Raw genomic sequence first — 16,438 nt, 5'->3', positions numbered from 1 at the left:
GGATTACTCCACCACAAACGTGACGGATATCCCGCCCGCCGTATTACAAGTTCAACTATATCCTATGGAACATATAATACAGCGGACAGGATATCTGATACGTTTGTGATGGAGTAATCCAATTCGCCAAACTCGTAATGAGGTCCTAAGGGTCTTATTTAGAGACTGACAAATGAGAATCTCCATCCCACACATGGCAGATGCCCGGTCCACCGTGCATTATACCCTGTGGCACTTGTAATACGACGATTGGGGTGTCGGCCAGATTTTGTGGGAGTAGGCCATCTGCCAAGCTCTAACTTAGGCCCTAAATCCTTTGTGGCACTGACTCTGAGGACACTGATAGACAGGTTTGCAGGATGTGCTTAAAACTAAGGCCTTGTCTGAATTAATCAATATTGGTGAAAATGCCTGTTTATGTAGCACACTGCAAATGTGGCGCTAGAAAACTAGATGCTTTCATTACTCAACACATCCATGCTCATCTTATCTTTCGCTTAAAAATGAAGGGCATACCTGCTTCTTGTAGGATTAAAACCTGTAACCATGAATTTACTCCCAGCTGTCTGTGGGAGCCATTAGCTCTCTGGTCAGCTTCCCACAGTATCCTGGCACCAGGCCACATTGATTGTTTACTTTAGAAGTCTCCCCGACTACAAGGACATTTTAAGTGGAGAAAGCTATTTACGGATTCCTTGTTCAAAAGTCTAGTGTCAAAGAAAAAGTACAATTGGGATATGTAATATTGAAATTAATAATACTCTTTTTTTGTAATCCATTGCGCAATATAGTTACCATCTGATAACAAAGGCCCTTCCTTTTTGTCACAATAATGCTTGTCACGTGTTTCTAAATTCTGATCCTTTTCTGTGTGTCACTGATGCTTATCCAATCTAGTAAAGTGCTTAGCGTGTGTGTGTTGTCTGTGTGTGTGTCACAAGTTTGAAACCTGGCATGATCTCATTCTTCGGAGGTTGATAAATTGAGTATAATTTAGCTGGGTAATAATTACACCTGTTCCTTACCATACATGTGTTCCCGTCCTGTATGCTGTCCAGTTCCTCCTGTGTGCCCTTAAGATATTTTCCATGAAACTCTACACCTTCTTACCAAACCATTGGTTTTTAAATGCCCTCAGTCTCCACCTGACAGTTGATTACTAACATGGAAATGCCCCTCCCCCACTTGGACAATCAGACCCGTAAAATTTAAGAAGAATTTTTGATTGTTAAATGGTGTTTTTCATGGAACATTTTAGGTGAAATGGTACATTATTATAGCTGGTGGATTTTTTGAGCTGCCTAGACTCCCCCATTTTTGCATTTTAGTGGATATTTGGATCTGAGGAAACAAAAAGGAGTATATAGAAAGGATCAAAGCAGATTTTAGTGTCAATATAAATCAGGTATCAGGTGATTTTAATTAGGCCTGGGTGAAACTTTAACTACGCTAGAGTAATCAGAGTAATTTTGTGTTAATCTTTTGATGCAAAATTATCAAAAATAATGCAATTACGTACGTTCGCATAATTCTGAGTAATTTGGCACAAATATCCTACCTCAATACCACAGGAACAAAGAACTTAGTGAGTGCGGGTGGATGCTGGCAGCTGCTGTTTGTGTTCTGTTTTATTTAGCACTATTGTCGTGGTACAGATGCAACCTCAGGTTCACTTTTGATGGAAGCGTGTATTTTGCTGTAAGAAAATAGCAGTAAATGCTGAACAACTGGCCTATGTGCCGGTAGTAGAGCGTTTGTTCCATGTCTATTTTAGAAATGGCTACTGATGTGAATACAAAATGAGTCTGATATAGAATGATTTTTGCAATGTTGTATCTGTTTAAGGATGGGTGCATAGACTAGGTAGATGTTTCTATTAAGCGCAGTCAATTGGAGTTGTTCTATGGTGTTAAATCTACCTAACAAACTTAGTGAACCAACAAAATGTCTCATTCTTAACATTTTAAATGGAATTCAGTTGCTCTTTGTAGGAGGCTGGCCTGGCTTGTAGTGGGTACCAGAGGTACTTATACCTTGTGCCAGGTCCAGTTATCCCTTATTAGTGTAGAAGAGGTGTTTCTAGCAGCTTAGGCTGATAGAAGGTAGCTATGGCAAAGCAGCTTAGGCTGAACTAGGAGACATGTAAAGCTCCTACTATACCACTGGTGTCATATGCACAATATCATAAGAAAACACAATACACAGAAGTACTAAAAATAAAGGTACTTTATTTTTATGACAATATGCCAAAATTATCTCAGTGAGTACCCTCAGTATGAGGATAAGTTATATACACAAGATATATGCACACAAACCAAAATTATGCAGATAATAGCAAAAGGAAGTAATGCAAGCAATGTAAAGTTACAGTAGATTGAAATAGGAGCACATAGGAATAGGGGCAACACAAGCCATATACTCCAAAAGTGGAATGCGAACCACAAATGGACCCCAAACCCATGTGAGCTTGTAGAGGGTCGCTGGGAATGTAAGAAAACAGTGAGGGTTAGAAAAATAGCCCACCCCAAGACCCTGAAAGGTAGGTGTAAAGTGCACCTACTACCCCCAGAGAGCACAGAAGTCTTGATAGGGGGATTCTGCAGGAAGAACAAACACCAGCAATGCAACAACAGTGGATTTCCAGACCTGAGTACCTGTAAGACAAGGGGACCAAGTCCAATACTCGCAACAGTGTCGAGAGTGGGCATGAGCCCAAGAAATGCCAGCTGAGGGTGCAATGAAGCTGCCACCTGTTGGAAGAAGCTTGGTGTTCTGCAAGAACGAAGAGGACTAGGAACTTCCCCTTTGGAGGATGCATGTCCCACGTCGTGAAGAAGCTTGCAGAGGTGTTCCCACGCAGAAAGACCGCAAACAAGCCTTGCTAGCTGCAAGGGTCACAGGTAGGGTTTTTGGGTGCTGCTGTGGCCCAGGAGGGACCAGGATGTCGCCACTTGGATGAGGAGACAGAGGGGGTGCCCAGCAACGTAGGGAGCCCTCACAGAAGCAGGCAGCACTCGCAGAAGTACCTGCACAGGCACTTGGAAGAAAAGTGAACCGGAGTCCACCCGAAGTCACAAAAGGGAGTCCCACGACGCCGGAGGACAACTCAGAAGGTTGTGCACTGCAGGTTAGAGTGTCGGGGACCTGGCTTGGCTGTGCACGAAGGAAATCTTGGAAGAGTGCACAGGAGTCGGAGCAGCTGCAAATCACGCGGTACCCAGCAATGCAGTCTAGCGTGGGGAGGCAAGGACTTACCTCCACCAAACCTGGACTGAAGAGTCACTGGACTGTGGGAGTCACTTGGACAAAGTTGCTGAGTTCCAGGGACCACGCTCGTCGTGCTGAGAGGGGACCCAGAGGACCGGTGATGCAGTCTTTTGTTGCCTGCGGTTGCAGGGGGAAGATTCCGTCGACCCACAGGAGATTTCTTCAGAGCTCCTGGTGCAGAGAGGAGGCAGACTACCCCCAGAGCATGCACCACCTGGAAACAGTCGAGAAAGCCGGCAGGATGAAGCGATACAAGGTTGCTAGTAGTCGTCTTGCTACTTTGTTGCGGTTTGCAGGCATCCTGAGCAGTCAGCGGTCGATCCTTTGGCAGAAGGTGAAGAGGGAGATGCAGAGGAACTCTGGTGAGCTCTTGCATTCGGTATCTGGTGAGATCCCCAAAGCAGAGACCCTAAATTGCCAGAAAAGGAGGTTTGGCTACCTAGGAAGGAGGATTGGCTACCAAGAGAGGTAAGAGCCTATCAGAAGGGCCTCTGACGTCACCTGCTGGCACTGGCCACTCAGAGCAGTCCAGTGTGCCACAAACACCTCTGTTTCCAAGATGGCAGAGGTCTGGGACACACTGGAGGAGCTCTGGGCACCTCCCCTGGGAGGTGCAGGGGAGTGGTCACTCCCCTTTCCTTTGTCCAGTTTCGCGCCAGAGCAGGGCTGGGGGATCCCTGAACCGGTGTAGACTGGCTTATGCAGAGATGGGCACCATTTGTGCCCATCAAAGCATTTCCAGAGGCTGGGGGAGGCTACTCCTCCCCAGCCTTCACACCTATTTCCAAAGGGAAATCTCTCTCAGAGGAAGTCCTTTGTTCTGCCTTTCTGGGCCAGGGCTGCCTGGACCCCAGGAGGGCAGAAACCTGTCTGAGGGGTTGGCAGCAGCAGCAGCTGCAGTGGAGACCCCGGAAAGGCAGTTTGGCAGTTCCCGGGTACTATGCTAGAGGCCCGGGGGATCATGGAATTGTCACCCCAATGCCAGAATGGCATTGGGGTGACAATTCCATGATCTACGACATGTTACATGGCCATGTTCGGAGTTACCATTGTGACGCTGTACATAGGTAGTGTCCTATGTACAGTGCACAAGTGTAATGGTGTCCCCGCACTCACAAAGTCCGGGGAATATTGCCCTGAATGATGTGGGGGCACCTTGGCTAGTGCCAGGGTGCCCACACACTAAGTAACTTGGCACCCAACCTTCACTAAGTGAAGGTTAGACGTATAGGTGACTTATAAGTTACTTAAGTGCAGTAGTAAATAGCTGTGAAATAACGTGGATGTTATTTCACTCAGGCTGCACTGGCAGGCCTGTGTAAGAATTGTCAGAGCTCCCTATGGGTGGCAAAAGAAATGCTGCAGCCCATAGGGATCTCCTGGAACCCCAATACCCTGGGTACCTCAGTACCATATACTAGGGAATTATATGGGTGTAGCAGTATGCCAATGTGAATTGGTAAATTTAGTCACTAGCCTGTTAGTGACAAATTTGGAAAGCAGAGAGAGCATAACCACTGAGGTTCTGGTTAGCAGAGCCTCAGTGAGACAGTTAGGCATCACACAGGGAACACATACATAAAGGCCACAAACTTACGAGCACTGGGGTCCTGGCTAGCAGGGTCCCAGTGACACATAACAAACATACTGACAACATAGGGTTTTCACTATGAGCACTGGGCCCTGGCTAGCAGGATCCCAGTGAGACAGTGAAAACACCCTGACATATACTCACAAACAGGCCAAAAGTGGGGGTTACAAGGCTAGAAAGAGGCTACTTTCTCACACTCTTGATAAACGATACTGGGTAAGGTTTTTCCAAATTTGAGTCTGCTTACAGTGTGAGCTTCAGTTGGGCAGTGGAATGAGGGACTGTTTTGGGGCACTATTCTATGCTTTTGTAGAAGTCTGGAAATCATCCCTAATGACCTATTTCATTGCAGAGCCTGGATGGAGATCTATATGAGCGTCTGAGAGATCACCTGATTGTCATCAGCAGGACTGAGCTCGACACCTGTCACTCTCTGCAGGAGCGATTCCGTGTTGTCCTAGAGGCTTCCAAACAGGTACTTTCTTTGAGTTTCTTGCAATTGAGATCATCCAGTCTCTTGATAAGCACACCATTCAAACATTGTCTATGGTACATATTCCTGCTTAGTGTTTTTTATTGCATTTCAACTTGAGCTACTTATTGGCATGCATATCCAAATGGGAGATTAATTTCCCTTCAGAGACCACCAGTGAAGGCCAGAGACAGGTGCTTTCAATGTTTCTGAGGGACCAGCTCCAAACCTTTCCTGTGGTGCTACATGAGTCCTGCTGCTGGGTCCGACTCCTGTTCTCTTCTTAAGTCAGTCCGCCCCAGTCTGATAATGGCAAACTGAATAAATGCCTTACTATTGCACGTAAATGGATGTCTTACTATTGTTTTAATTAAATTCCTCTAAAACAACATTTTTAATCAATTGCCATTCCCCCAGGAAGTGGCATCACAATCTTGGCCAGATGCAATGGGCATGTGCCTTCAACCACAAAAGTAAGAAATCGGGGATTCTTTTTTTAGATGTATTCCATTCTTTTGACCACGAAGTTAACAGAATAGCCAACTGATGTTTTGCCTTCCTGAGATTTGAAAACAATTATTGCCTTTCTTGGACTCCCACCTCCATGAACCAGTGGCCAACGCATTATTCTCGTCAAGACTTGACTACAGGAACTCAGTTTATCTAGCATTACCAGCCAATCTTATTCAACCTCTTCAGTTGGTTCAGAATCAGGGACGTAGCTCTAAGAGGGGTGTTTAGGATGTGACACCCACTACTGAATAAATTCCAATGTGGCTAGTTGGGTCCCGGGGGCTCCAGTCAGGCTAACAGTGTCTGTGGCTGGATTTCTTCCTCTGGAATTAGCAGCTCTCATAGCAGAGACACACACCCCCATGAAACACATGCTAACACAAAGACATCCATGTGCACTAGCCCACAAAGCTATCTCACTGCCATTGCAATGACAGTTATTATTGTGAAATCTCGGTTTTACAGGCCCAGATCTAAATGACTGTATAATATCAGGTTGTTCTAGGCTTCAACATCTCTCTGCAGTGCCAACATTGCTCTACTGGGTGCCTATATACAAAAAAATCTCCTTCAAATCTATCACTAGTCTGCACACGTCCATCCACCAGCAGAACCTCCAATTTGTAGCTTTTAAAATTTCCTTGGACATTCCCACATGATCATTGCATTGTCTGAGTTTTATTGTGTTTTATGATTATTGCGATATAATTGAATAAAGATTTTGTATTAATTAATTCATTCATTGTATTGTATTTTGTACTTCTTTCTATTCCTAAAACAAGGAGAATACGTCATGGTGTCAGAGTTTCTCTGTTGCAAGGTCTAGGATTTTGAAATCTATGCCGTTTTCCCTTTGATCCTGTTTATCTATTTTTGGAACTCATTGTAAACTTGGCTTAATAATTACTAGCTTGTGTGTTTGCTTTTAGAAATAGTAGTTATGTTTTTTCCCCGTAGAATGCAAAGAAGCCTTGGTGCTTGTACACCAATAAATAGATTTGTCATAACTTCTGCCACCCCCCTCAACAATATCAGCGCCACCATGTGCGCTGATTGTTAGACATTTGTGTGCACAAATGTTGTGTTGTTCTCTATGACTAGAGTCTAAAAGTATATTCCTAATGTGCTGTGTTGCACGGTACAACAAAAATAGAAAATCCTGTCATACATTAATGTACAAAAGCCCCTTGTTCCAAATCTTGCAAGTTTTTCTAATTTTGTTCATATCATGATATGTTTAATAAATATGTTTTTATTTACTTTTTAGGATTTTTGACCCACTAACATGTAACTTGATTGTAATGGTTTCTTTAGACATTTGGTAAATATATTATGACATTGTCTATATATATTTATATATATATATAACTTTGCATATCTCATCCTGAATGTCATGCTGATCAATGCAGGCTGTTTCCTCAAGTGACACGACATCACCTATTGTCACACAAGTTTATTAATATCACTGGTTAATTGATGCAGAGAAACAATGGAGGGTTCCAGGAATATAAAATACAGAAACATTAGGAAAGGTCATAGTGCCACTAACTATAAAAGTTGTGTTATATTGTAACATTTTAAACTTTGTTATGCAATACTATCGTGCAGCTTTTCTGTAACTCAGCATCTGCCATTACAAATTGCCTTGTCGGTTGTAGTGGTGTCTGCATATAGATGGTTGCCTGCTGATTGTGGGCCTTTCCTTCAGTGGCAGTTCTGTCTTACCAGAATCCTCAAAAGCATGTGGCAGTGTTTGGGTACTGTGACCACATCCAACAAATATGTAAGTGTTTTCAGTCAGCAGTGTGCTCCGGCATTTCAGGTTTCCATAGCGGGGACTTTTAGTGTTGAATGCTGTAAACGTCTTCCCCTCCAGTGGAAGTTTGGTCCATGATTGATGTTACTGTGAGGCCTGAATCTTAAACTTGTATTGCATGACTCGAACAGGTCTCAACAGTGTGACTGGTATACTTTGGGCAACACAGTAAGCATTACGGATAATGGAGAATCCTCTTGCTTTGTCTTTGTTCTTTATGTTGAAGTGCCAACATAAATGCTCCTATTTGTTAAGGCTTGGACCTCAGAGGCGCAATAGATGTTAGTGTTTGGTGGATAACATATATCCCTTTACTGCCAGGGACACCCTCTCCCCAAACAGAAACAGCACCCGAAGGCACCTTCCTATTGTGGTGTGCTGTGTGTCAGCTAGAAAGATAGAGGCTTAGCACGGGGTGGCTGGCAAGTCTCTCTCTGGAATACACAAACTGGCATTGTGCTGCCTGCCTCCTTTCCTGTACAGGCAATTTCCATGGAGATAGTGAGGAAAGCTTGGAATTTGGTTGTTCCTAACTTACTACCGGTGTCCTCGAAAAGTATAAATTTGGGTCTCTTTGAGCCCATATCCTTTAGTTTGCCAACAGCTCAAAAACCCCACCCTGCAGCAGCACACAATAACATTTTGGAGAATTAGAACTCATTTCACTACAAACTGCCCTGAAAGTAGAGAAAGCTGTACTGCTCACTGTGATGGTAAGCTAACAGTACAGCAGATGCACACAGAGAAAGGACATGAAATCTGTAGCTTCTTTGAAGGTCACCCCTATGAATTGAACCACAAGATCCTTACATGTCAATTAACCCAAAAGAGCATGAGCTTTGCAGAAAGGTTGAGGACTTGCTGCGGAAGACATTGCATGACTGCAAGTGTGACAAGCCTGTATTGTCCCTCCAGTCCCATGCCTTCCTTTATTTTGTGGAACAAACAGATGATTTTCCTCTTCACCCTAAATCTTCGTGTAGTGTTGATTTGGCTTAGTTCAGACACCCTGATTCTGGAATTTGTTTAACTATCATTGTAGCCATTAAAATTGTAGAGATATTTTGATGGGAAGTTACTGTTGGACCCTAAGCCTAGATCCCATATCCCCACTTCCAGCGTGTGAACCAGTGGATTTATTGGGTGTCTCATGCCACGTAGGGGCCCTCACCAACTGAAAATGATAACACCTGCTGGCATGTTTCGAGATTTCCCTCTGAAGTTTGGTGCCCAAGGAGATCATAATTTAGCAGATAGTTTAACTCCACCTCCTGAGTATTGACTCCTGAGTCCAGTTGAGGCACTAATGCCCCCTTCTGAATTGTGTATGATGAAGAGTGCGTTACCACAGCCTGCAGGGAGATAACAGAATAGGGAGAAAACCTTATGTCTTAGATTGAGAGGGGAAGGGGATGAATCACAGAAGGTCAGACTAATAACTTTATACGATACTATTAAACAAAGAATAAGCAGAATGCTTAATAAACGTGTATATGCTGACCCAGCACTCAGAGAACTCTATGTTCATTTCATATAAACCAAGTTTTACTTTCAACGGGGGTGTGACACTTAAAAATGTACTGACTCCTAGTTAGCTAATAGACCAAAAGAAAATTGGCCGCAGAATAACATTATAAGGTTTTCTATGTATGTAGACAAGTTGCCATGTCTAGGTTTGACTGGAAAAAATAGTGCATTTAGATGTTATACGAAGCATGACTTTTTTTTTTTTATTGACAGCGATATCTCATGGTATACAAATTTGTGGCGTATGCACTAATCTGTGGCTGCAAGAAAATGTATGTTGAAATTTCAGAACAACCCTTAGAAAACAGGATAGCAGAAAGTGCACCAGGGTTTGAAGTCTCCTGTAGCAAAACATTATGTTGAAAAATGCTGCACCCTGGAGCAAGCACCTAAACATATGAGAGGCAGAAATACCAAATTAAGACTGCTTAGGGTGGAGACAAATTGAATTATGAGATTAAAAGCAGTTGAGCTTGGACTAAATATCAACTATCTTTATATTCTAGGTGAATGAATTATAACTCTTATGCTTTGTTTACCATCATCTTTTGGCACTATGGCCCTCATTACAACCCTGGCAGTCGGTGTTAAAGCGGTGGTAATACTGCCAACAGGCAGGCTGTAAAAAAAAAAAAGGGATTTTGACCCTGGCGGTTACCGCCATCCAAAACCGCCACTTTAACACACAAAAGTGGTAGGGCCCCCTCCCAACCCCGCCCCCCACACCCACAGAAACCCCCACACACACACACCCTACACGCACGCTCACACCACTCGCACACATACACGCGCACATACATGCACATATGCACACATACGTACACGTCACATTTCCCATACACACATTACACCCCCGCATGCATACACACACTCACACAACCCCATGCATTCAAACACCACACAACGCCCTCCCACCCCTTTCCCCTAACGGACGATCACCTTACCTGTTCCAGTGATCCTCCGGGAGGGAACAAGATCCATGGGGGCTGCTCCGCCGCCAGCACCCCGTCACCAGAACACCGCCATGCCAAATACTGGGTCGTATTACGGTGGGCAGTGTTCTGATGACGTGGCGGTGATGGTGGAGCAGCCTCCACTACACCGCCGACCGCCAGTATGGCTGCTGGCTGATCTCCATCCTAAAAAGGGCAGAGGGCTGCCAGCAGTCATAATATGGTTGCCGGAAGACCGCAGTGGCGGTCTTCGGCCTGGCGGAACCTCAGCGGTCTTGTAAAAAGACTGCCGAGGTTGAAATGAGGACCTATATGTTGTATCTTACCTGTTATTATTGGAAACATTATACAATGACATGTAAGTGAATGTCAACCTCTGATACATCAGAGATTGTCTGTGATGTTCTGGATAACATTTACTGATGTGATGATAGACACCTTATTGTCATATAATTACCATGTTCATATTGGAGCTAGCCGTATATCAACAGCTAGTGAAGCTAGCTAAGTCACCTAGGTGTAGAAGCAATACTGATTTGGAGGTAGGGTACTGAAATGAATAACTAATGTAAGCTCTTCTTTTTAGATAATCCTTGCTATAAGCACTACTTTGTGAATGTGGAAGGATAGTGATGTTCCCCTTCTGATCCATAACAGGGTTCGCTGAATTTTTAATGGGGATTCACATATATAGGTCCCCTTATACATTTACATGAAGAGAGCTATGTCCTGAGGATAAGGTTATATGTAGTTTTCCTGTTGATCATTTCGTATAGTTCTCGAGTTTGAGAAAACCACTGCAATATAGTGATCCCCGTTCAGTGTTAATGTAGCTCATTGTTAAGATGAAATGCATGCATGGCAGATATGTCCAGCAGGGGAAGAAAATTTAGAGACAGTATGTACTGTTGAAATGGATGATTTAGAGATGGTGGCTGTAATTTTCTATATACACACCATTATACGATGTATAAGTAATAATTTGGAGGGAAACTCTGTGTGTGTTTTTTAGATGGCAGCCACTGTTATTTCACATCGCCTTTATTTTCTCAACGTGTGGACTAAAGTATATTGGCAAGATATATAGTATAACACATATGTGTTTATAAGCACACTGATACAATGTACATACATGTGGCACTTTAATCTAGTGTTGGATGTAGGTTCAGTGATTAAGTGGGGTACTTAACCTTTTCATCTTTTGCATAGTCTGCAAAAAATTATGTTGAATATGCATTACTTTGTTTGATGTACATTGCAGGAATAATTGAAGGGAAAGATTTGGGAATATAATATTTTATTGTGAGGGACTATTAAAATACAAGATGCAGGTTTCTGGAAAGGGTGACACTCTATATTTTGGTATGCACAAATGGTGCATGTGTGGATTGATTCCATCATAGTTCATTTTTTTCAGGTTTCGCACAATACATTTTGTACACATTTTTATGGGTTATTAATAACATCACCACCACTGAAGAGATATGTTTGGTGAACACTATTAATTATGCCATGGGAATTTGATGTTGTGTATATTGAGAGAATATTTAGAAATGGTTTTAATTAGCATTAGTTCAATTCCTGATTAAGTTATGTGAAAATAATTTTCTAGAATGAAACATGTAGGCAAGAAGTGTTTTAACGTTTACATGGACTTTGGATATAAAATAAATACTAACTTAAGAAAAAGATTTAAAAAAACACCAAGAAAGATGTTGTGATTAGTTAAATTTCATCTGTGATAGGAACAACTGTTGCTTATCAAGGGTAATCATTTTGAACACTTGTGAGTATGACGATAGACTTTATTGACCACTGGAGTCCATTAGTCTCCATTAAAACACACATCAACGCATTGGACAGGCACACTCTTGACATGCCAATCCATTCCTTTCCACTTTCATATGCTTCCTCTGTTAATTTTCCGGGGCTGGGTTTCAGTATCTGCACAGAATTGGACAATAAGACTTGACAGCAGCTCCTGACATTAAACCTCTTCCTCACCATCCAAGAATATCTGACTCAGCAGCTGTTTGCATTGGTCTCTGAGAATGCTGCAGATGCTGTGGTTAGGGGCGGCAAAGGTTCTAGTAGTCGACCCTAGGATGTTTCAGGCAACACCAGCAGCAATGTGGGTTGTAGTAGTAGGTAAATGCATAAGTGATGATACTTAGTTAACTTCTCATAACAGACAACCACCTATTGTATTGTATTGTAATCATATTTATATAGCGCTTACTACCCCTGACGAGGCGTCAAAGCGCTTTTCGGTGAGTAGCACGCTACTCTGGAACCCAACAAGAATTAGTGATGGATTAGTATCGGGAAATAATGAGTACAGTTTTAGTATTATTATGAGTTAATTTGAGCCGCGGATATGAGAGTTTGTTAGTTAGATTGACTGGAGTAATGGAGGGGTGGAGGAGAAAAGAAATCCAGAAGTGTTAATTGGGAGTATATCCTTAATTTACTCAACCCAAAGGCTTGGGATGAGTAAAGGGGGATGGAGGAGGGAAGAGTATGTGGAAGAGTTTGGGAGAGCATAGTAGCAGGGTGATATAAATGTGGGAGAATTTAGTAGGGTTGTGTGGGAGGTCCCGGCAGTAGAGTGAGGTTTGGTGAGTTAGATGTGGAAGCAGAGGGAAGAGCTTAGGCAGAGTTATTTAGGAGATGAAAGTAGTAGAAAGGATTTGGGATGAGCCAGAGTGAGAATGGAGGATAGTTTGATAGAGACATGACATATGATGATGGGTAGATAAGTGTGATAAGATACAGGAATTCATAGATATCTAGTATAACAACCCACCCAGGAGCCATGCAATGACCCACGAACATGCCAAGCACAGAAACAACATATACACATACATACATACATACATATATATATATGTATATATATACATACACACATACAAACACACATGAATACACACACATATGCACATACAATACATAATTAGAACCATGGGTAAAATATACTTATTCAAACAGGTTTAAAGAGTGTGTGTGTATTTTATTGTTATGACATAGTGGCGATACATATTTTCTAAAGAAACTATACATAACTAGAAATATACACATAATCTGAAAAAAATATTTATCAACATAGGCATATGCAGTCCATAGTTGTTTGAATATGGTGGTTATGAAGGAAAGAGCCAACTCTTGAGTAGTTTTCTGAAGACAAGAAAGTTATCTGTGGCTCTTATAGTTGGGGGTAATGAATTCCATAGTTTGGCTGCTTGAACGGAGAAGGATGTACCACCTATAGTCTTTTTCTTGTATGGTGGTACCTATCACAGTTATTGAGGAGCTGCAGATAAACACATCCTTCAGATATGCCCAAGAATGGGTGTGGTATAATTCAGAAATCAGCAATTGTCAGAACATAAAAAAATCAGACCTTGACTTGCATTGGGACAGTACCAAAGATGCTACTGAGCTCTGACGTGCATGCCATCTCCCTCTCCACCATGCGCAGCCTCCATGCTTGTTGAAGAGTACTCAAAGTTGCCACTCCAGACCATGTAGGAATCTACCTCCCCGTGCTCACCCTCATCAGGCCAAAGGCAGAAATGTGCTGAAGTCTGAACTGGGGGCTCCTGTTCGTTCTCCTCACATCCAAAACACTGAGGCGCAAGGGCAAGGTACCTATGCATATTATCATACTTGATGCACTGTAACATGCTGTTCTTCACATTTGTCATATTGAATGTGACTATTAAACTAAGTCATTAGTATACCCCTAGACAAGACTCGCGCCATCATTTGGAGGACTGAAAAGCAGCAAGTTACAAAACGGGTTCTGTCCATAGAATTCCACTGTAAAACAGTGAATCAGTAGTTTACTAAAAAGTTCCCAGGCTCTTTTGACTATTTCTGATTGTATCGCTGCTCGAGAAAAGGCTAGGACGTTCTAGTTGTTCTTTCTTTTAACTTCTGTACTTTCATATGTGTCAATAAAAGACTTATAATTTTTGAAAGATCGTGGTCTAACAGTGACTGTACTGTAGATTTAATCGCTTGTGTCATATTGTTTTTCAGTCAAACCCATTTTCACGTCTCGGAGAAAGCCCTTATTGCACACTGTGTATGTTTAAAGCGCCGAGTGTGCAAAGGTAGTAACTTGGGGCCAGATGTACAAAAAAAGCAATTTGCGACTTGCAAATTGCGAGTCCCTGCGACTCGCAATTTGCAAGTCGCAAATTGCTATGCAGTACGGTGTCTGAGACACCGACTGCAACTCGCAATGGGGTCGCAATGACCCACCTCATGAATATTCATGAGGTGGGTCGCAAATTGCGGCCCCATTGCGAGTATAGGCACTCGCTAACATGGAGGCCTGCTGACGTCAGCAGGCCTCCATGTTAGCGACCTGCCTTTTAAATAAAGCATTTTTTTTTTTTTTGAAGTGCAGCCCGTTTTCCTCACAGGAAAACGAGCTGCATTTCAAAAAAATCCGAAACCTTTAGTTTCGGATTTTTCAGGGCAGGGAGTGGTCCCTTGGACCACTCCCTGCCCTGAAAAATTAATATGGGACCCCTTCCCGTTTGCGAGTGAGTTACCATCCACTTCAAGTGGATGGTAACTGCGACTCCATTTGCGACCGCGTACGCGGTCGCAAATGGAGTTGCATACCACTCCGACTCGCAAATAGGAAGGGAACACCCCTTCCTATTTGCGAGTCGCAAATGCATATTGCGAGTCGGTAACGACTCGCAATATGCATTTGTGCATTGCAAACCCACGTTTGCGAGTCGCAAATGGCGATTTTCGCCGTTTGCGACTCGCAAAAGGGTTGCTACATCTGGCCCTTGGTTTTCTAATTGGAGTTCAGCCCTGGAACAGCAGAAGTGGGTACCCTCGTTCGTAACTGATTTTTACTAGTGGCCAATATCTGTCCCACGACCCCAAAAAAATGCCTCAGACACAAAACCTATATAAAGAAAATGCAGTCCTCGTCTGCTAAGCATTTCGCTGTGTCACATTGTGCATCGCCGAAAGAGTGAGGCTCCTGCATTCCATATGTGTGTTTCCAGTTTCAGCAGCTGTTTTTGTTTCACCAGCGGGTGGGTCTTGACTCCTAAACTGTTTTTCTGTCCGTGACCATGTTTCCTTTTCCAGTTCCTGCATCACACGTTTCCAGTAGTTCTCTTCTCTCTCCGTGGCCCTGTCTTCCTACCCCATAACTCACTGTTTGAGCTGCATGTTTGCTGTGCTGGAGGCTGTCTCTCCGGGCCCCAGGGAGATGTCTCCCTGGCCTCAAACCCTTGTATCCATATTGTACATTTGTTTCTTTACCCAAATGTCAGATATAGGCTGTTCCAACGTCTGTTTCTTCCTAACCTAAAGTCAGTGGATTTACCGTCCCATGATCCTTATTTGAATCCGTGCTAGTGTCTCCCTGACCACATGTCCTTGTGTCTTGATCTCATGTCCGGGGCTCCTGGATGCAACCTGTGTCTCTGTCATGACCTCAATTTTGTGTTTTAGAATTTGTCTCTGTGGCTTCCCGACCTTTCTGCTTTATTTGGCTTTCCATCTCACCCTGCTTCATACCTGGTGTCCTTGACTCTTGGCACAAATAGTCAGAGTCCAGGCTAGTCAGAGCTGGATGTGTATTGGCCCGACTGACACAGCCAAATCACCTGTTTTTACTAATCTCCAGTCTGCAACAAAACAAGGGTGAGGGGTAAATTCTACTGAGCAGGCATATCCTGCACTAGACATTGGAAGGGGCTTTGAAACCTATCCTAAGCCACGAATTAAATGGAGCTAGAAGCCCTAGTACATGGATACTCAAAGTCCTCATGCAGCCCCTCTGACCTTTACATGCGGCCCCTTGGGCAACAGGAGCACTGGGCAGCTGATGCTCAACACCGCACTAACAATGAAAATATTAAATACACACACAATCATTTATTTCAAACTTAATTGGTGTTAAAGAAAGGAAGTAACTAGGGATTTAGTTAACATGCAGAACCATTTTGCCTTAGTAAAAAATATTTTATCAGTGCATTGAGATGTATTCCTTTAAAAGTGATAGTTTTCAAACATACATTTGGAAACATAAATTTTGAAACATTAATTATTTCACTTACCCTGAGAACACCACTAATAGTAAGTTAAAGAGGCAAATCACTTGGTATGTGCACTTTATGGGTGGCCTGGGTTCCTATCATACATTAACAACATTATAGTTTATTAAATCAAACATAGAAGCAGGTTTCGTGCAGCGCACACCATAAATCATGTATTTCGAGGTCATCTTAAATGTGATAATCCAAAAAAAGGAGGGA

General features: G+C 42.9%; 1 protein-coding gene across 2 annotated transcripts in view; it reads left to right on the top strand.

Moving 5' to 3' along the window:
- The window catches only part of FCHSD1 (FCH and double SH3 domains 1), a 310,185-nt gene that overhangs the window by 169,975 nt on the left and 123,772 nt on the right, over nucleotides 1-16,438 (top strand). For both annotated transcript variants that reach the window (XM_069199479.1, XM_069199478.1), the window contains exon 9: nucleotides 5,211-5,333. In XM_069199479.1, the coding sequence (XP_069055580.1) occupies nucleotides 5,211-5,333 (123 nt within the window). The remainder of the gene's footprint in view (nucleotides 1-5,210; nucleotides 5,334-16,438) is intronic.

Source organism: Pleurodeles waltl, chromosome 7 (genome assembly GCF_031143425.1).
Source record: "Pleurodeles waltl isolate 20211129_DDA chromosome 7, aPleWal1.hap1.20221129, whole genome shotgun sequence".
In the NCBI taxonomy this organism is placed as follows: domain Eukaryota; kingdom Metazoa; phylum Chordata; class Amphibia; order Caudata; family Salamandridae; genus Pleurodeles; species Pleurodeles waltl.
The sequence above is the reverse complement of the archived record's forward strand: the minus strand, read 5'-3'. Positions and strand labels throughout refer to the sequence as shown.